This window comes from Cryptomeria japonica, chromosome 5, assembly GCF_030272615.1.
Source record: "Cryptomeria japonica chromosome 5, Sugi_1.0, whole genome shotgun sequence".
Taxonomy (NCBI): Eukaryota; Viridiplantae; Streptophyta; class Pinopsida; order Cupressales; family Cupressaceae; genus Cryptomeria; species Cryptomeria japonica.
The window spans coordinates 714,316,174-714,337,926 of record NC_081409.1 but is presented as its reverse complement, the minus strand read 5'-3'; the positions used below and the strand labels follow the sequence as shown (position 1 = coordinate 714,337,926).

General features: G+C 31.4%; 1 protein-coding gene across 1 annotated transcript; it reads right to left on the bottom strand.

Moving 5' to 3' along the window:
• Window positions 1-15,946: 15,946 nt before the first annotated feature.
• On the bottom strand, window positions 15,947-16,375 carry LOC131065391 (uncharacterized). Its single transcript, XM_057999889.1, has one exon. It carries the CDS (start codon window positions 16,373-16,375, stop codon window positions 15,947-15,949), a length of 429 nt encoding a protein of 142 aa, XP_057855872.1.
• Between the last annotated feature and the right edge of the window lie 5,378 nt (window positions 16,376-21,753).

The window sequence follows — 21,753 nt, the reverse complement described above, 5'->3', positions numbered from 1 at the left end:
AAACTTTTTTTTTCACTAATTTATAGTGAATATTATTGTAGGTAAACAAAGTGTTGTTAAACTTTTTAAGAATTAGGTGTACCTAAGGATTAAATTATGATACTTCTTTTTATTATAATCAATTTTCTATTGATTAACATTGCAATGCAAGATGTTCATCTTGAATCCTAATATTATGCATGTATATGCAAACCATGAAATATTAATATATAAATACATTCATCTTCTATTAGATGAATTATTAGGATGATTAGATATTTCGATTAAATCAAATATGAAATTATTGTCTTAAGGTAGTTTTAAAAATAAAAAATATTTTATTCATAATTAATACTATTTGAGCTTGCAAGTTGATAGATAATAGTAAAAAAATTGAAACAAATCGTTTATAAATAATTAGAAAATGAATTCAAATTTTAAGATTCATATATTATGCAAATGATTCTGCCTTAAGGGTACAACCATGTTTAGAGGGTTTGACTAAAAACTATCCAAGAATGTAGTGTTACCAAAAATCTCAAAATATTAACCTACTAAAAATAAAATTCATTCAATATATGAAAATAATTGCAATTTTATTGATTTACAACTAATGAATGATTCAATATATGATGCTCTCTTTGGCATCATATGGGAAGTTGCACCACCTATTTTAGTTTGGAACTTATGGTGGGAAAGGAACATATGTATCTTTTGAAGAGAAGAACCAACTCCAAGAGTTAATCAATAGAATTGAAGCATCAATATCAGAAACTATAAATGACTATGTAGCCAGGTATAAAAAGTTGGATTCTCCTTTCACTGCATGGGATGACAACTTACTTAACAGATGGAAGTACTTGGAACTACCTTTCAATGGTAGCATGATGATTAATTCAAGATAAAGGATTAATAAAAAGGAGGTTAGATGGAGGAACCCCAAATCAAAGTTCCTTAAAATGAATTTTGATGGAGCTTCAAGAGGCAATCCAGGTGTATCAGGCATTGGGTCCTGGAGTATTGACTACATTATTCAAGAGGTCAAGGTTCTACTTAATCAAGTCTCTAAATATAATATTCAACATTGCTTCAGAGAAGCCAATAAATTAGCAGACCTGCTAGCAAACAAAGGTTGCAATCTTCTAGAAGGAGAAAAAAGGATGTCAGCTACTCAGTCAAAAGAAGACCCCCAACTATATTCTCAAGCCTTAGAGGATGTCTTTGGGATTTTTTAAACAATATTTTGATGATGGTCACTCCCATTGTGGATATTCAGATAAGTCTTACTTCTAGTAGTAGTTATAATCTTCTTGGGTTGATTATGAATTATTTATTAGAGCATGGTAGGAGGCTTTAAATGAATATTTAGCTTCTTTAGTATACTCTTTAATCTAGAAATGAGCAGACCTTGCATTCAGTCCAAGGGTGATTTTCCCCCTCCTTGGATTACTCTTATATTCATGGTATTATAATTTCTTACTTTATTATATCTAATATATTATAGGCTTCAACCTATTGCCCCCCCCCAAAAAAAACAAGGGTAAAGGTAGGATAAAAAATTAAAGTACACAAAGTACACTATCACAAACATCATAAATGCATCTTTCAAACAATATACTATGCCTTGATATGTAATAAAATGTTTCCTAACATTTTAATTATGAATGATATGCTACTAAATAAATCAGTTTTTTAGTAATACGTCCCTCTAATCTATAATGTGGAATTTGCATGATTTCATAGAAAAAAGGACGAAAGTGTCATGAATATGATTAGAAATTAGGTACATTTTCCTATACATACTTTTGAGGATCATAGGTTAAATATATATCGATTACACCATAAATATTATGATCCTTGTTGTGAGATAATTATTAATATGCTATGAAGTTTCTAGCCATTTTTTATAAAAAAATCCCTCTCATCTATAATATGGAATTGACATTAATTTATAGAAAAAAATGATGAAAGTATCTTGGCTATGGCTAGAAATAAGATACATCTACCTATGCACATTTGGTAAGGATCATATGTTTAATGTTGAATGATTATGAAACAAAATGAATTGAGACCTCATGATAGTAAATGTAACCTAAATATCTCAAGTCCTTTTTATTATTGGAATATGAATATGTCAAATTATAGTCCTAAAAGGAGAGCTACATACTTGAGCTTTATTCATTTGTTGCAAAAGAAATGTGATTTAAAAGTGTGTCTATGCACTATCGGTTAATAATTAAATTTAATAGAAAATTGTAGATACAAAAAGAATTACTAAAATAGTAAGCTAGATCTCAAAACTTTAGTAGATTGTGTTAGCTAGGGGTGTTGGGCACTTTATTCTAATTGTGTTTAAAACTATGGAATATGATTTTAAAAAGTAGTCAAGAGGCTCTAAGCTACTATTTACTTGAAATGTAGCTCAAAACCACAAGATAGGGGTGTTCTATGAATTATTTTTGTAAGAGAAGATTACCAAAAATTTGAGTAGTGATGTAGAGAACTTAAAAGGTGGTGTTAAGACATCTTTTCATTAGCCCTAACCTAAAATATCAATACAATAATTTTCAATCATGTTAAAAAATCTATTATTAGTCTTTCTTTAATCTTGAATAATATCAAAATTTTGTATTCTAACTTGATCTAGGTATTGAATTGTTTGAATTTTAATTTTGTAGTAGAATAGAAATTTATCATATATCAAAATATTAACAAGAAAAATAGTGTAAGTTGACCATTTTCTTTTTATAGAATCACGTTAAGAATACCAACCTTTAATTTTGCATTCTCATCTTTTAAACCTAAAACTTCTTTATTTTCATACATCCATAGTGAATATTTATGTATGTAAATGAGCTATTGATAAAATTTTCTAGGAACTAATTGTAAAAGGATTTAACTATGATACTTATTATTTTTAGTCAAATTTCTATTGATTAATGATCATAGGATAAGACATCATTAATGAAAGATGCTTATCTTGAATTCTAATGTTTTGTATGTATATTCAAACTATGAAATATAAATATATAAAGCATTCTTCTATTAGATGATATGTTATCATCACTAGATATAATAATTGAAATCTGATATGAAATTATTTTACTAAGTTTATTTTAAATAAAATAATAATAATAAGTAATACCATTTTAGTATGCAAGTCGATGGATAATGGTTAAATTTTTTAATTAAGTTTTCTATATTAACTAGAAGCTGGATTCAAATATTGGGGCTCATATATTATGTCAATTATTCTACCTAAGGATACAACCATGATTAGAGAGTTTGGTTAAAAACTATCCAAGAATGTTGTACTAACAAAAAAATATCAAGACATCTCCAACTCAGATCCATCCCCTTCAAAGAGTACCCAACATAATGCATCTATGGCTAATGAATTTGTTGACTTCCTACCTAAGAATTCCTTTGCAAATTTAGTTCACAAACCCCCAAGAGGATCCTCGACCTAGCCTGCTAGATGACTCCCTTGTGGCTCCTCTACTTCAAAGGTGGTTTTAGGTCAAGAGGTTTTGGATTGTGTTTCTTATTTTGAAAATTTATCTTTGGTCTAGAGATTTGATCATTTGTGGCCTTCCCTTCTAGCACTACACTCTTGGATCTTTGAACACTAGAACCCACTAATGTCAAGTAAACTAAAAATTTACCCCTATTTTTATGACTTTTTTGTGATTTTATGTGATAATAAAGATTATAGGGATGTGGTTTTGTAAATTGGTTTATGGAAGTTGGCTTATCATTCTTTGTCTCTCCACCCTAGGAATCCTTCCATTAACCCCCTTGTGGATCCTATTTATTGTTCCCCTATCTACGTCAGGGTACCCCACCTCCCTCTCCACTTTCATAAATAATGAAAACAAATGATAATAGGCAATATAAATCTCAAACATGACCATGAATACTAATAGAAAGATAAAAAGAGAACAAAACCTAAGTTGTGATCTTGGAAAATCACATAGCATGAGATCCGCATGATGAACGTGCATTTAAATTTAAGACATATTATCTTCTAAGCCTAAGCCTACTTTACCTCATATATATTCTCCACATCCTTTGAAGCACATCAATCAAAGAGAAATGAAGTTTCCTCCACAAAATAATGAACTTAAGATTCTTATCAATTACCTCCACTGCTATCAACTACAAATAGACTTGAAGCCTCATGATAGAAGAATGATTCTCTAAAATACAATCAAGATGACTATCCACGAAATGAATCACTTCACCTATGACCTCGTATAAAAGGAAGGAACATAAATAATTAGAGATCATTGACACACAAGATAAAGACTATGTTGCATCAAAAATATTCCAACAAACCTGAGAAAAAATTGAGTCTAACAACAATTTCTCCATGCCCTGACAATTAAATATACTTGATGACCTATTTAAATCCTTAGTTCAATTCTAGGTAGAGGCTATCACATTCCAAAATGTAGTATCACTAAACTCTTTGTTAATAGACCTCATGAATTATGCAACAATACCTCACTGGAGCCTGGGGGCTACCTAGCTCTTTGGAAAAAAGTTGGCCCAACCATCTTCTCTTTATCCTTCCCCATTCACTTCAAAAGGCTGCCTCATGACAAAATAAAACAATGTACAATGCTTACAAAGCTCAAACACATAATGCAAAGAAAAAGGGAGAGAAGAAAAACAAGAATGAGAGAAGAGAAAACATTGACCACAAGTGCACAACCTAGGGAACAACCACCTTAATTATGAAATTCAAACCTAGGAGATGCAACATCTACTCTCACTCTTCACTAATCACACCTTGCACATGAACCAAATGTCACATCCACCATGGAACTATCCAATTATTAATAGTTATATCTTACCATATCAAATTTAACATTTATACATCTATTTTTTCATTACTTAAAATAGGGATATTGCTCGTATTTATTTATCTATATAATAATTATATAATAAATAATATATTATTATTTATATATAATATAATATATAAAATAATATTATCTACAAATATATATGTATATTTATTATTGAAAAATATCCGATGGAATGTAGGAGGGGGATGTCTCTTCATTGAAATTGATCTGAGAAGAAAGAGGTTACTTTAGGGCTCAATTAAGGAGAGATCTGTTTCAATGCTTCTATAAGAACAATTTTCAATGCATATAATTATATTAAGGATAATCTATTGATTGACATGAATATAAATTCTAGAAAGAAATTTCTTGAGTTTTTGATTCCTTGAGGGTCACACAAATAAGCTGCTAAAGATATATATAAGAGTCTAATTAAATTAGGATTAGATTAGGATTAAATTAGGATTAAATTAGGATTAGATATTATGGTTAGGATTAAATTAGGATTAAATATTATGGTTAAGATTAAATTAGGATTAAATTAGGATTAGATATTATGGTTAGGATTAAATTAGGATTAGATTAGGATTAAATTAGGATTAAATTAGGATTAGATATTATGGTTAGGATTAAATTAGGATTAAAGTTTAATTAAGGTTAGGGTTTGGGTTATAATTTACTTAAGATTAGGGTTTAGTTTAGAATAAGGGTTCAATTGTGGTTAGATTAGGGTTCAAGTTTGATTATTAATATAAATTTAAAATAAAAACATTTTAAAATACTCTAAATTTTATTTTAACTAATTTAACCATAAATGAATCCTGATCCTAATAGAATTATAGCTCAAACCATAACCATAACCCCATCCTAATATAAACTTAATTGAACTCTCCATAACGTTAAATCAGGTTTCTAGGTTCATTGAATTAGGGTTATAGTTAATTAGATATACTTGGTCCAATTAGAATTAGGGTTTTCTTATAGTAACGATTTAATTATAGTTAGGATTAGGATTAGAGTTCAATAAGGATCAAGTTTTGGTGTAGATAAGGATTAGAGTTAGATCGTAATGAATATTAAAGTTCTATTAGGTTAGGGTTCATATTATGGTTAGGGTTCAATTAGAGTTAGATTAAGATTCATGTTGTATAGGTAGGGTTTAATTCTATAGTTAGAGTTAAGTTTATGGTTAGGTTAGGTTTGAAATTCAATTTGAGGTATTAAAGTTAATTTTCAATGTTATAGTTAATTAGATATACTTGGTCCAATTAGAATTAGTGTTTGAAAGTATTGAAATAATATTTAATTTTATTAAAAAAAATAATAATTATTGAAAAAAATAAGTAATGTATCCTATTCTTAAGGAATAATGAAAAAAAAATAAGCACCTTATATTTTTGTTATTTATATAAGCTGATTACCTAACAACATTAGGTTTTATCGAAAAGAAATTTGTAAAAAAAGATAACATTATACAAAAAAGAATATCTGAAGTCCTTCACACATACAACTTTCATATTGAGATGCAAAAACCCCTGTAGCTAGCTGATATATTCAATCAATATTCTTGCAGCTTGTTAGATGTATTTAATTAATATTCCTTAAATAAATAAAAAATAAATGAAGCTCACCCAACAGCGGCACCAAATTTTGATAGTCCTGGTTGATATTTTTTATTTCTATAATGAGTGCTTTTCCATTTGCATGGAGTGATAAAGAGAAGAATTCGACTCACTGCATGCAATATCTACTTTAAGAATTGGATGCACTGCATGCAATATCTATTTTAATCTAAAGAAATCATTCTCTGTATAATCACTTTGAATAATCAAGATTTCTTATTCATTGTAATGGAAAGAAGATGAATACATTACCTATATAACTGCAATCTGATATTTAGTTTTTCTTACTTGAAGGGGTTTGAAGTTGATGCTTAATGATTAAACTTTATTCTCCACTGAAATTTTGGGTCTTCAATTAAAAATTATCTGACAAACATATATTTTGATGTAGCAGACAGAATGCTTGAAAGGCCCAAAAGATGCCATCTCATGGAATGCAGGGATTGCAAAATTTGGAAAATGGATTTGTTGAAAAGGCTGTCAAAACTTTCCACAAATGGGATTGGAAGTTAAAAGCCAAATTCTTTGCCAGTGTTCTCCCTACCTATGTGAAAATGAGAGTTTTTCAATAGGGCATGGAGATGCAACAAAACGTGATTGCATGGAGATTTTCGTCAGCCATTATAGTTAAAAATACTCCGTTAGACATGCAAGATGCGGAATCATAAACATAGCACAATAAAACTGAAACAATAAAATTGAGAGTACAATGTACAAAATAAACTTACATCTCTACAAATTAATTATTACAGAGTTGATATTACAATCGATTCTTGAAATTCGAATGAAAATTCTTTACATCCAAATGCACAAAATTGAGCAGTTCTTTATTGCAAGCAGTTCGATGTTCAAAGCTGAAGATGGGGGATGAGAATTTCTATGGTCATTTAAGATATATAATTCAACTCTTTAGCACGAAAGAAAACAATATTTTATGCGAATCAGAAACGTATATAATGCAAATCTGAAGCGGTAACCGTTTTTTATTGCAATCTTCATCGGTTGCAAAATAACTAATTCGGCATCACTGTTGCAGATATTTTGGCAAATTTACATTTAAAGTTACAATATTGCATTGAGTTTATAACAGATGGCATTAATGTGCATGAATGAACTTAGGGTAATATTCCCATTCAACGATGCCGAAGAAAATTATTTCCTAGATTTAATCTGAGGACAAATAAAACTTTACACCGGAATGGGTGCCATTGTAGTCTACACCTCTCGGCATAACAATCATATATAATAATTTAAATCTCCTAGGTAATATTACTACAGAATTGGAGAATTCTCTATATTTTGTTATGATTAGCAATATAATTTATTTTATGTGCTACAAATATAATTTGTATTCTTGATATTTTATTATCTAAATAAGATTGCTATATTACCTCAACTTCAATAGTTATTTGTTTTCAACATATTTTGTTAAGTTTTTTTTTGATCGGTAAAGGCAGAGCCAACATTATATTGATTATGAAAAAAAATATTTACAGAGCTAACGTAGCTAGTGGGTTTTTTACAGACCATGGAAGACATATATGTCCTTCTAAGATTAGCATCGAGTCTTGAAATTTTAACTTGAAAGAGTAAAAGTCTGAATGGCAGATGCTTTACTGCCCTAAAAACAAAATTATACTAATAACCAAAATTTATCGCTCAAGTCTCAAACGAAAACTTATACAAAACTCAAAAGAAACCTAGTTTGCAATTTCCTTGTCGGCTTTAGATTGCAGGTTCGCGTTCCTCTCACTCCCACGGCCTCTACACGGAGGGCGGCCCTTGCCATGGCCACTCCTAGACCCGCAATGACCCCTACTAGCACTGCCCCTGCCTGCCTGCTCCGCTTGAGGGTTATCATCCTCTGCTTTCATGGGCAATATGCCGTTAAGTTTGGCAAATTGAATTAGGTCGTCCTCTCTGCCCAAGTCTTATGAATTTTCTCCTAGAAACCGCCATTTAAGGCACCCAAGGCCAACTCCAGCAAATAATTTGTGCCTATCCAAGTCCTTCCCTTTCAGGTCGAGTAGGAAAGGATAGTAGTTAATTAATTCACCATTAGCATTGAAAAGGATTCTGTCACCTGGCCGAGGAGCCCCAGATTCAGGAATTGCTTTATTTAGGAATTCTTGGAGCTCTTGGGTGACCTCCTCTAGGAAAATCTTCTTTGTGAGGGTCCAAATGGCCTGCTTAGCAAGTTTTAAATCTAGCAATGATGCAACGAACTTGGAGGAGATGCTAGTGTTGTCCCGTGGATACTCGTCTCTATTCAGATGCCCACTACCCAAGATCATCTTGACTGCCAAAATGAGAGGGAAGTCCGAGAAGAGAAGAAGGCGCTTGAGCCTCAGGTTTGTTGTTTTTTGGAATGAGACTTGGCGCGTAGATGCCGAAAGAGAAATTGGAGTGTCTTCTCCAAAACAGGAGATGGGCCTAGCGTAAACACTCATTATGAATCCAAACGAAGGCTCTGTCGACATGGATGGAAATGCAGGCTATTAGCAAGGGAGGAGTTAAAATCCAGAGCTCTGAAATTAATTTGCAAAAGAATGAAATCAATTTGCAGAAGGCAATGCAAAGAAATAGGCTGGCACGCTCTTTTACGCCAAATGATGAGGGACAGATTTGCATTAAATTTGCCAACTAAGGTGGTGAGAGATGTTTGTCCTCGACATGCCAAATCTCCCATTTGGGCCACGCAAACCATAAATGGATTTGATAGTTTGCCAACTAGGTCTCAATAGTTGATTTAGGGGACTTAGCTCATAACTGCAGCTTGGGTGACATCACTAATTACGAGCCCACTCTACCCAAAATAGGTAAGATTAAAATTTGAACTGAGATAGCCATTTCACTTAGCCACCAAGGTTAAGTTTAAAGTTTACCCTATTAACGAAGCTTTAACTAGCTTCACATATTCCTGAGGATGACTCTTGCGTCTGAGCTTGATATCCTTTGAAGTCCTTACCTGTCAAATGAGATGGTCTAGTAAGACAATTGGCAAAATTCCCTAATCCCACCTGTAGATGTAGGTTCCTTGAGTAGCTATTTTCAAGAGAGCATCTACATCTGAGTTTGCTTCTCTGTAGATGTACTTTGCTTCATAGCTTTCTATTCTATCCAGGCTTGCAATTATATTGTCTAGGATTCCCTGCAATCTCTAGTTTGGAGTTTTTTTCGTCTTGATTGCATTTATTACTATCTCTGAATCGCCCTCCACTAGAATGTTATTTAATCCATGCTTTATGCACTCTATCAATCCAAAAATAAAGCATTTAAATAATTGTGAGTATGAAGAGATTTTTTATTTATTTTTAAGGTTAATTAAGTGAAATATGTTGATTATATATATAAAGAATATTTTAATCTTCACATTAAAGATATTGGTGATTCAAATATTTGCATATATTAATGTAAAAATATATAATCGCATATCAACTCAAAGCCAACATAATTATAACTACATAATAATTATTTATAGATTACACAATATATATTTAATATATACTATATAATTATATTTCAATTTTGAAAAGCCAGACTTCTGTGGGATTTTGATCAAGAAAATTGATTGCAGAGATTTGAATAGTTTAGAAATCAATGATTCAATATTTGAAAAACAATCAATAGCAAAAAAAATAAAAAAAAATAAAAAAATAAAATAAAATTATATCCTTAAACATAAAGGTTTCCTACTATTAGCAGTCATGGCTTTGTCTAATTGAAATATGATTTTTTGACTATTTTCCATAAATTTCTTGACAGATATATTTAAATTTCAAAAAACATGCCAGTGCCAGCAATTATTACTGTATTTATCATAACGTTGTGTTACATCTTGTGCATGGCAAAATTTAATTGTACAATTTAATATAATTATTTTTAGGATTTCAGTCAACATTAAATAAGACATTCAAAAAAATTAAATAATTTTTGAATAGGGTAAATAAAATATAAAGTAACAAATTCAGAAGGGCATAGAGATGGACATAAAAATATATTATATATAAAAAAAAAGTGGCTATGAGTTTTTTTCAAAGTTGTTTTTGGCTCACAAAGAGACTGCCAGTGCCAGAAACCAATTAGGAGATGAATCTACCTGGTTAAAATTTTGAAAGTCTAGAATGATATGAATTTGGATATTCCCATGTAGTGAAAGCTCAAATAAAAGTCTAGAATGATATGAATTCAATGATAATACATTAGGCAGCATGAATAGAATGATAAAACAAACTACCATGTTTTTCATAACTTAAAATGCTTTAGCTAGTCATTATAAGGAGTGATATATATTCAGATTTTCATTCATGGCAGTGGCAGTTTCTTCATTACTAATACTCAGCCTATCTTCTATAGCTTTTATTGCTTCCAGATTCTAAACTGCTTCATCTATGGCGAACCTCTTTTTTTGATTTCCACTAAGACACTGAAGAGTAACAAGGGCTTCTTAATGTGCTCCCTTCACTGGATGTCAAGGACAGTAATGATCACTTGCTATGCACAAAATGGTTGGGATGATGAACATAATTTTTAACAAATGTAAGAGGATCTCCATTTGACATGATGAGGAGCAGTTCCATGATCTGGTTCAGGGAAAATTACACATTTTAATAAATTAATCTAAACTATCTTAAAATAAATTAATCTGAACTATCTTAAATAGTTTTATTTTTAATTCAGACTGTACAACTTCCACCCACGCTTAAAAAATATACCTCACAAATCAAGGGTCATGGAGAGTAATAAAATTCATTTACAGGGCTGATTGTCATCTATTATGATGGCCATACAGCTTCCTCTTCTCCACATTTTATTCTGACCATACAACTTCCTCTGGTCTTAAAAACTAATAAAGTTCCTTTACATCCCATAGTCTGTACACCCACACCCACAGGGTTCATTTGGGATCCATTATCATGGCTGAGAATAATGATTCAAAACCATGGTCCCTATTACCCGATGAAGTAGTAGAGTGTATTTTAAAGCAGCTTCCATTCGACTCAGTTGCTATGGTCCGTAGAGTGTGTAGGGAGTGGAACAATCTACTATCTGATGAGCAATTCCTAATATGGAGGAGGGAAAATTTCAAAGAGGATCCATGGCTCCTCATTAGGAAAATTCCCAAAGATGGATCAAACTATTACCGTTTAAATGTGTTAACAAAGACATTGAAGCCTTTTCGTCTTCATCCTGTGGTATTGGCATCTGTGGGAGGATTAATAGTGAGAACTGACATTGCGAGGAGTAGACTATTTTTGTGCAATCCGCTTACTGGAATAGAAACTCAAATTCCTCTAGGGAGAAGACAATTTTGAGAGAAAAGCATTATAGTATGCAATCCAGTGACAGAAACCTTTTTCCAACTCCCTGTAACAACACTCAACAGAGAATACCATGGGATAAGAGTGGGAAACATTTTGTGGGAGCCCAACCAATATCATCTAGTAGTAGTGTACAATGCCTCGATAGAAGTTTATGATTTTGTAAATCAATGAAGGGTTACTCAACCGCTGCCAAGCGCATTGAAAGTCAGAGATTTAGTTTTTTTTATGGGTTTTTATTTTTATAATGTGATAAGATTGTGTGATCACACTGAATGGGGCATTATGTGTTTTGGCATCAATTCGCATACTCAAAATCAATTTTGGCCTCGCCGTCCTCTGTGGATAAATCCTCACCTGGTTGTATGTGGGTCAGCACTTGTTCTCATAGCGCAGCATTCACTATCATTATCATTATATCTGTATGATAATATTCCTAACAAAATTTCAAACTCATCCTGGAAACTGATGGCAGAGATGCCTCAAGAGGAAGTGACGTTTTTGTTTCCAGACTTAAATCCACCATTCAAATACAAATCCCTGGCAGGAGGGAATCATATCAGCTTCATAAGACAAGATAGCGGAAATCTAGTCTTCTTCAATAAAGAAAATCCTTCATGGATTCGCTTTTCAGTGAGTGATGAGCTACAAAATTTCACAGGTGGTGTTGATGCATATGTTTATGAGCCCCGACCTGATATATGGATTCAATAGTTTTCAAATGTGTTATAAAAAAAGGGTATTATCAGTCTTTCTATACTTTTGAATAACATCAAACTTCTGTTCATATCTTTACAGGAAAATTCCTATTCACAAGAAGGAAAAAAAAACAGATGTTTTTTATGAAATTTTTTTGAAATTGAAACAATTTTTGATAACAATCCTTGCTTTGCTTATTATTTCGAACTGCCCAAGCTCGCCCGACACTCTGTAAAATAGCAAAATGTTGCTTTGAACTGAGTATGCCAATATCTAGCTAATGTAAAACATTGCTCTTACTTTTCTTCTGTTATGGTTTTGTGAATTGAACAAGATTGCCCATGCCAAACATGGTGCATATTTTTCTTTGCTTTTTAAGATTTAAAAGCGATTGCAATGATGCCTCAAGAGTTATTGGAATTTTTAGACATAGCACATCAGAAAATTTATGTGTTCTTCAATAAAGAAAATAAATGCATAACTTCACACAAATGTTAGTTGATGCATATGTTCATGTCTTTAGATCTGATATATCAATTCATCAAGTTTTAATTGTGTTAAACAGTTCTAATTATTATTTTTTAAGATAATATCAAAATTTTTCTTGATATTCAAGGGTATGAAATCTTTTTTTTTGTTATATGATTTTATTTAATTTTGAAAATAAAGCCAATATCAAATCAAGAAACAACTTAAAAATAGATTTTAACTTGTTATGTACATTGTATTGTTTGAATTCAAATTTTATGTTATAGATATATATCAAAGTATTAACAAGAAAAAATTATATTTGTCTTTGTTAGTGTTTGATCCTTTTCTTTTAACATAATCATGTTAATAGTACCAACCTTTAAAGCTCAAATACCATCCCTTAACCCAAAACATCTATATTTTTACCCATCTATGGTGAATATTTGTGAAATTCTAATGTTCTCCATGTATATACAAAATATGAAATATTAATATATAAATGTATTCTTTTTCTATTAGACAATTTATCATCATGATTGGATATTTCCATTAAATTAGATATGAAATTATTGGAGTAAGGTATTTTTTAAAACAAAAATAATATTTATTCATAATTAATACGATTTTACCATATAAGTTGATAGATAATAGTTAAAATTTTTAATTGAATCTTTTATAAATAATTAGAAAGTGAGTTCAAATTTTAAGGTTCATATTTTTTGCAAATGATTCTACCTAAGGGTACGACTATGTTTAGAAGGTTCAGCTAAAAACTATCTAAGAATATAGTATTAACCAAAAGATTTCAAAACGCTAACTTTGGAAACATAAATTACATTGAAATATTATGGCAAACATTATAAATGTGTAAACTCAAACAATATATTATGAATTTATATGTAATACAATATTTTTTAATATTTTAATTATCAATGACATGCTACCAAATATGTAGGATTTTTTAAATGATAGCTCCCTCTAATCTAATGTGGAATTTATATAATTTCTTAGCCAAAAAAGGATGAAAGTGTCATGAATATAACTAAAACTAAGGTACATTTCCCTACCCATATATGGTGAGGATCATGGTTAAAATATTTATTGGTGCTTCCCTACCCATATATGGTGAGGATCATGGTTAAAATATTTATTAATTGCACCATGAAGATTATGATCACTATTATGATTGGATTTTTATTATGCTATCAAATGTCTAACCTTCTTTTTATTATGCTATCAAATTTTCATGATGATGACTAGAAATAAGATACATTTACTTTTGCACATTTCATAAGGATCATATTTCTAATATTGAATGATAGTGAAACAAATAGATTTGATACCTCTAAGCTATATTAATGTAGATCTCAAGTCCTTTTCCAATAGTAGAACATGCATATTTCTAATTTAGTCTCAAAAGGATAGCTAGGCACTTGAATTTGATTCCTTTGTTGCATTAAGTTTTATACAAGTTTTGATAAATTTTCTAGAATGTTGAATTAAATTTATTTTGATTCTTTTAATCATCTAAATGTTATTATTATTTCAAATATGTTTATTATGTATTTTTCATACATTAATACTCTAAAGGACATGCTTATATTCTATTATAAGTAAATATGAAGTAATCAATTACTTTAAATAGTAAGGATCTTATGGAAAATCATACTGTTAAGAAGTTTAGGGTTTTGATAACTAAAAGTGATAGTAAGTTTTGTTCAACAAACTTTTATAGATTCTATAATGAACATAGGTTAGACAAACACAAGACAACTCTGTATACCCCCTAGTAAAATTAAATTGTTAAAGTATGAACAAGTCAACAATGGAGACAACAAGGAGTATGCTTCATGGAGTTAGCTTCGAATAGAATTTATAAGAAAAAAAAGTTACTATGGATTGTTATCTAATTAATAAGAATCTCATATCAAACCTTCTTGATAAGACTCCTTTGGAAACTTGAAAAAGGAAAAAACACATTACAATATCTTTATGTTTTTTTGTTGAGAGGCATATGCTCATGTAAATAAAGAGGAGAAATCATAATTGGAGAATGTGGTAGTTAACTTTATCCTCATCAACTATATTGTTGGTGTGAAGGGTACAAACTTTCAAATCCCATGAATAAAAAAAATCGTACAACATAAGTGTTTTCTATATATAGATCAAGTATTTCCTTATATCTTTGTAGTTCAACTACCTCCCGAGACCAAGAAAGTTGAAATAGAATCTTGTGAAAGACCTAGAGAGGAGGAGAGTTCAAATAGTTTTTAAAGTAAGGTAAAACCTCCATCTCAACTCTTGATGAGGTCCACTTGGCATGAACAACAACTAGATAGGTATAGTATTGATTGGAGATGTATCTTTGTATTTTTTATTACATTAGCAGGGAGACACCCTGGCCGTCGAAAAGAGAGAAACAGTATTACATCAATAACCATACACCAATTGTAGGACAACTAGGAGTAGTAAACCAGTTCTAATAAAAATAAATAAAAAAATCCATGCCCTAAAACTATTTCCACATATACTAGTATCATTCCTATTACTAATTATAGAAGTATCATAGTAGCAGTTACCATAAACCAAACTACTAATTTTGTTATTGGCACTATCCTTATCAGCCTTCAATAAACTAATCTTAGCATACTTAATAAACATTAAGTTTTTCAAAGTAGGCACACAAGCCTCAAAATGCCACCAGTTGTAAAACATAACAAAAAGGGAAAAATAGAGGAAGAAAATAGACCATTAATCCTTCTTGATTAGGTTCCAGTCCCGCTCAAGTTTGCCTAAATTATGCATCCAAGTCTCCTGCTGATCTTCTTCCTCCTCCTTAGTCATCTCCCATTCACCCTTCTTGGCCTTTTTCTTCCTAATTTTCTTCAGTCGACCTTGACCAGAAACCATGCCCAGGATAGCATTCTTCATTACCCCATCTATGATAGTGCAAAGGGCATTGAAAGCGTCGCGCAAATGTTTCACCTTCCTGTCTTGTTCCTCAGTTTTTCTCCAGCATGGCCACTTTTTCCTTCATATCATTCAATTGCTCTTCCAAGTTGTTGTTAGTCTCCTGGACCGGCCCCATGGGCGAACACAACACCATTTTTTCATTCTCAGAGGTGTCAGGGTTATTGAGATTATTGAAAGAAGAGTCATGCTCACTTTTTGACTTGTTGTTCTCTTCTTCTCCCTCCTCTTCTTCTTCAGCGTCCTCCTTGGGGATTTCAGTCAGATTCTCTTCCTCCACTTGGGCATCTTTGTCCTTAGAATTGTCCTTTGAGTCTTCCTCCTCATCTAGATCATAAATTTTATTAAAGCTAGTAATAGTCTTGTTCTCTTCACTCTTGATTGGCTTTTTCCTCTCTTTAGCTCTTAGTCTAGCAGAACTTCTTTCCTCCGAGATACTCTCAATTTTTTCATACTCCATTCCCTTCTCCCCTTCATATTCAAAATTCTATATCTCCAGGTTGATTGTAAAGCTCTTTCCCGCTGACTCACTACTAGACCTCTTCTCTTTTCTGGAGGTGTTTCTTGGCGTTTCAATTTTTCTCTTGTCAGGGGTTAAGTCCAGCAAGGCCAACTCAAGTGAATTTCTTTCCAGGGTCACAATAGAGCATTTACCCTTGTTTTTAATTGGACAAGAGGGGTTAGGTTCATCCTTAGGTTTCTCAAGGGTTAAACTGGGGGTTTTTTTAGCGATTTTCTACTTGCTTCCCTCACTGGTAGAGGCCAAAGCAATACAACTCACGATGGGGGTATGGTCCATTGCATATTTGTACATTATGCAGATTTTTGTGTTAATTACTAGTATAGATTCACTTAAAACTATAAAAGAGGAATTGGGTATGAATAATTTTGAGTCCTATGAGTATGGATGGGGAGATGGTTGCATTGAAAAAATCTTTATGGCGTAGTCTAAAACAATCTCCTAGGATGTAGTACTAGAAATTTTATTCATGTGCATGTGGGTATGAAATTTCTAAGACAAATAAAAATATTGCACATATTATAAATGAGAACTAAATAATTCCTTACTATTACATTATATATTATTGATGTGTAGTTTTCAACAGTAGTAAGGATGTGATTTGTGACTTGAAGTCTTAGTTTTCAACACAATTTGAGATGGACCTAGTAGTTTCTAAATGTATTTTAGATAGGGAAAATAGAAGAGATAGAGTGAATGGAAATTTTGGTTAAGCTAAAGAAAATATATGAACTTAGTGTTGGAAAGATTCAATGTACAACAATTTGGATTGGTGGTAACTAAATTGTCTATAAAGTAATGTTCAAATTCACCCAACGAGATGGGGTACTTGGATCAAATACCTTATTATAGTTTTGTTTAGAGCTTGGTATATGCCATGGTTTATAGTAAGCTAGAATTTTCCCAAACAATAGAGTCTTGAGCCATTTTATGGCTAATCCTAGACAAGATCATTATGATGCAATTAAGCGGTTCTTCAGATATTTGTGGGGTACCTTTAAGTACTCTATATTTTTTATCATAGTTATTCTATAGGAGATAACACTTAGTGGATATTGATAGAATAATAGATTCATAATGTATAGGATATGTCGATAATAGGAAATCCATCAATCGATATGTATTTAATTTATTTTGTCTTATTAGCAAGATGACTAAAGTCATAAACTTTGATTATTGTCTATTATAAAGATTGAGTACATGGAAACCATCCATTGTAAAGGGGACATTTGGCTTAACAAATTATGCTCAATTATGGGTTGACATAGTGAGTTGTCATAGTTTTTTGTGACAAAGTGTTATATTTGTAGCAAAGAACCCAAATTTTCATATCAGGACTGAAAAAATATTGATATCTAGTACCATTTTATTCATGATAATGTAGAATATGGAAGGCTTTATTGAATTTTTTTGATGCTTTATAGAATGTTTTAGATACAATGATGAAGCTAGTGATCTTAGAGTAACTAAGTGGTGTTGTAAGTCTATGGGTCTTTGGCCCATACTAACTCACAAATAGTGTTGGTACTCAATTTAATTTTTCAAGTTGTTTAAATGGGAGAATTTTAGGAAATGTTTCTCAACCTTACATCTTAATATTGAGAAAACAAAATTAAATTTTCAAGCTATAGAATAGAAAAACTTAAATTTTATACTATAAAGATCATTTTTGTCCTAAGAAATCTTGGAATGGATCATAACTAGTATAAACTACCTTAACTAATATTATTATACATTTAAATAAGTTAATATAAACTATCTTAAAATAAATTAATCTAAACTATCTTAAATAGTTCTTATTTTTTATTTAGACCGTACAACTTCCACCCACGCTTAAAAAATATACCTCACAAATCAATGGTCGTGGAGAGTAATAAAATTCATTTACAGGGCTAATTGCCATATATTATGATGGCCATACAACTTCCTCTTCTCACACATTTTATTCTGACCATACAACTACCTCTGTAACGCCCACAAACCAACGGTCTTAAATACTAATAAAATTCCTTTACATCCCACTGTCTGTATACCCACACCCATAGGGCTCATTTGGGATCCATTACCATGGCTGAGAATGATGATTCAGAATCATGGTCCCTATTAGACAATGATGTAATAGAGAGCATTTTGAAGCGGCTTCCATTAGACTCAGTTGCCATGTTCCGTCTTGTGTGTAGGGACTGGAACAACCTACTATCTGCTAAGCATTTCCTAACATGGAGGAGGAAAAATTTCAAAGAGCATCCATGGCTCCTCCTCATTAGGAAAATTCCCAATAGTGGGTCAAACTATTACCGTTTAAATGTGTTAACAAAGACATTGAAGCCTTTTCATCTTGATCCTGTTGTATTGGCATCTGTGGGAGGATTAGTAGTGAGAACTGACATTGCAAGGAGTAGACTATTTTTGTGCAATCCGCTTACTGGAACAGAAACTCAAATTACTGAGAGGGGTCAGAATCGTCGAGAGAAAAGCGTTATGGTATGCAATCCAGTAACAGAAACCTTTTTCCAACTCCCTGTGACAATATTCAACAAAGACCACGGGATAACAGTGGGAAACATTTTGTGGAACGATAGCCAATATGAAGTAGTAGCACTGCACACAACTACAATACAAGTTTATGATTTTGCAAAAAAAACATGGGTTTTTCAACAGCAGTCCCCATTGAGACCCGGGGATGTAGTCTTCTATAAGGGTTTATATTTTTATACTGTGACAAGATTGCATGATGACAATGAATGGGGTATCATAGTTTTTGGCATGAATTGGGGTCCAGCTCAATTATGGCTTCGCAATTCTACAGAGATAAATCCTCACCTGGTTGTATGTGGGTCAACACTTGTTATCATAACGCAGTGTTTACTATCATTATGTTTGTCGGAGATAGTGTTTTACCCTGATCTTGACAGAATTTTCGACTCATCCCAGAAGTTGATGGTAGAGATGCCTCAAGAGGAATTGTCATTTTTGTTCCCAGACTTAGATCCTCAGGCGCCGGACAATATGTTTGTTCAACCATTCATATACAAATCCCTGGTAGTAGGGAATTATATCTGCTTCGTAAGAGAAGAAAGCGGAAATATAGTCTTCTTTAATAAAGAAAATTATTCATGGAGTCGCTTCTCAGTGAGTGATGAGGTACAGAACTTCACAGGTGGTGTTGATGCATATGTTTATGAGCCCCGGCCTGATATATCGATTCAATAATTTCAATTGTGTTAAAAAAGCTATGTATTATTTTTAAATTGTAATCTCGTCTTGAGATTTGGATATTGAATTTTTGTTAAAGATAAGTGTCACATTTTGAATGTTTTTAGTTCAGGGTTTCTTAATTATTATTTTTATGATTTCATATATAATTTCTATTATTTTTTGAGTCCTTTGAGCTTAAAAAATTTATAGTGAGGTTTTTTGTTGTTGATATTGTTATGGTATTTTAATCATTCTATATCTCTTGTTAGTGATACTCATGTAAAGGCTATCTTTGCAAATGTATTGTAATCATTGATTACTAAATAATATCTTGAGTTGCTTTGGAGTGAGATTTTTCTTTTGAAAGTGTTATCTTCATGTTAATCATTGAATTATGATATATTGCTTTTGTGTTTATTTCCTTGCAACTATATGATCAATTATTGTACGTACCTCCTCTTATAGATTAGAATATGAAGCATATTAGACACCTTCACTTCCTTTCAACTAGAAAAAGAGATCACATAATATTGTTTGTGGATGAATGCACCAACTCAACTAATTGAAACATGCCTCAACCTACTTCTCTAATACATATAGGGTTAATAAAGAGGTCATGGCAAATTTTTCATGCATAGATAGAGGCTAGAAACAAATGATAAAATTACATATAAAATTATTAATGAGTTGGAAGTTTACAAGGGTTAAAAAAGAGACTATGTTCTTTAGTTCAAATCATTGAAATGAGAGAACCCACACTAAGACAACAAAAAAGTTAACTTCAGTTTTTAACTTAATATTAGTCAGTAAAAACTTGAAAGTTTTAACAAATTCTAAAAAAAAAAACAACATTTTTTTAAGGTTCTATTTGTAGATATGGGAGGACAAAAGAAAACTGTCAAAGCACCATATTTTCAAAGGGTTAGTCCATGAGTGTCTCAATGATTTTATCTTTATTTAGTACACCATTTGCCTCCATAAAGAAAAGTTGGAGGATCCTTCTCATGTCGTCAACAACTTGGATGACATCAATCTATTTGTTGATTGTACTATCTAAAAACATAATGATAATAAGTCCACTAATGAAGATATCATTTTATTAGGTGGAGCAACTAACGTTGATGTATTTGAGGAAAATGAAAGCATTTTTATAAGAAACAACCAATCCTCATGTTGATATTAACTTAATTTCTACTTCAAGACTAAAGGGAAAAGAGGATGATGTAAATTATATTTTATTATTTATGAACATATATAAATAATTAAATATTATCATACAATAATTATTTACAATTTCATTATAAAACAATGTCTTGTTTGATTTTGATATTTCAAAAATTGAGCATTTGAAGGTCATACGACATATGTAAACTTTGAATTACAACAAACTGATAATTGAAATAAACTTGTGTCCCATAAATACATTAATTTGTATTTTTTTGTATAATTATAATTATATATTTTTTGAGAACTTTTTTCTCATCTCTAGAAACTAAGTCAAATTTTTGCACTACTGAATCCATGCAACTCTGAGATTTCCAAATGCCACTTACTATCTGCACTATGCAAGTGAACTTGCATACCAGTCTAATGCTCTGCATCCCTAAAATGACTAAGGAAGTAGTTTGTTTTTTCTTTTTTCGCCTTTTTTCCTAGTTGAAATGGACTTTCTTTTTGTCCAAAGAGCTATAACAAAAGTTTGGATATTGTCCTATCTAGACCAAATCTATTGACCTGGTTAAGACCTGAGAAAACCCAGATTAGACTTGGACGAGCATCAGAACCTAGTTTGTAACAGTCTAGGTCTACCTACATTCTTGCAAAAAAACCCGGTGATAGAGATGAAAGAAAACTAGAGGCAAAAATAGTAGGAAACTTTCTACTTCAATAAAGAAAATCATTCTTGGAATTTCTTCTCACTAGGTGGTGATGTAGAGAACTTTAGAGGTGGTGTTAATGCATATGTTTATGAGCCCTAGCCTAATATATCAGTTTAGTAATTTTCAATTGTGTTCAGAAAGCTATTACTAGCCTTTCTTTAATTTTGAATAATATCAGAATTTGTATTTTAAATTGTGTGTTGTGAATTGTCTAAATTCAAGTTTTGGATTAGAATAGAA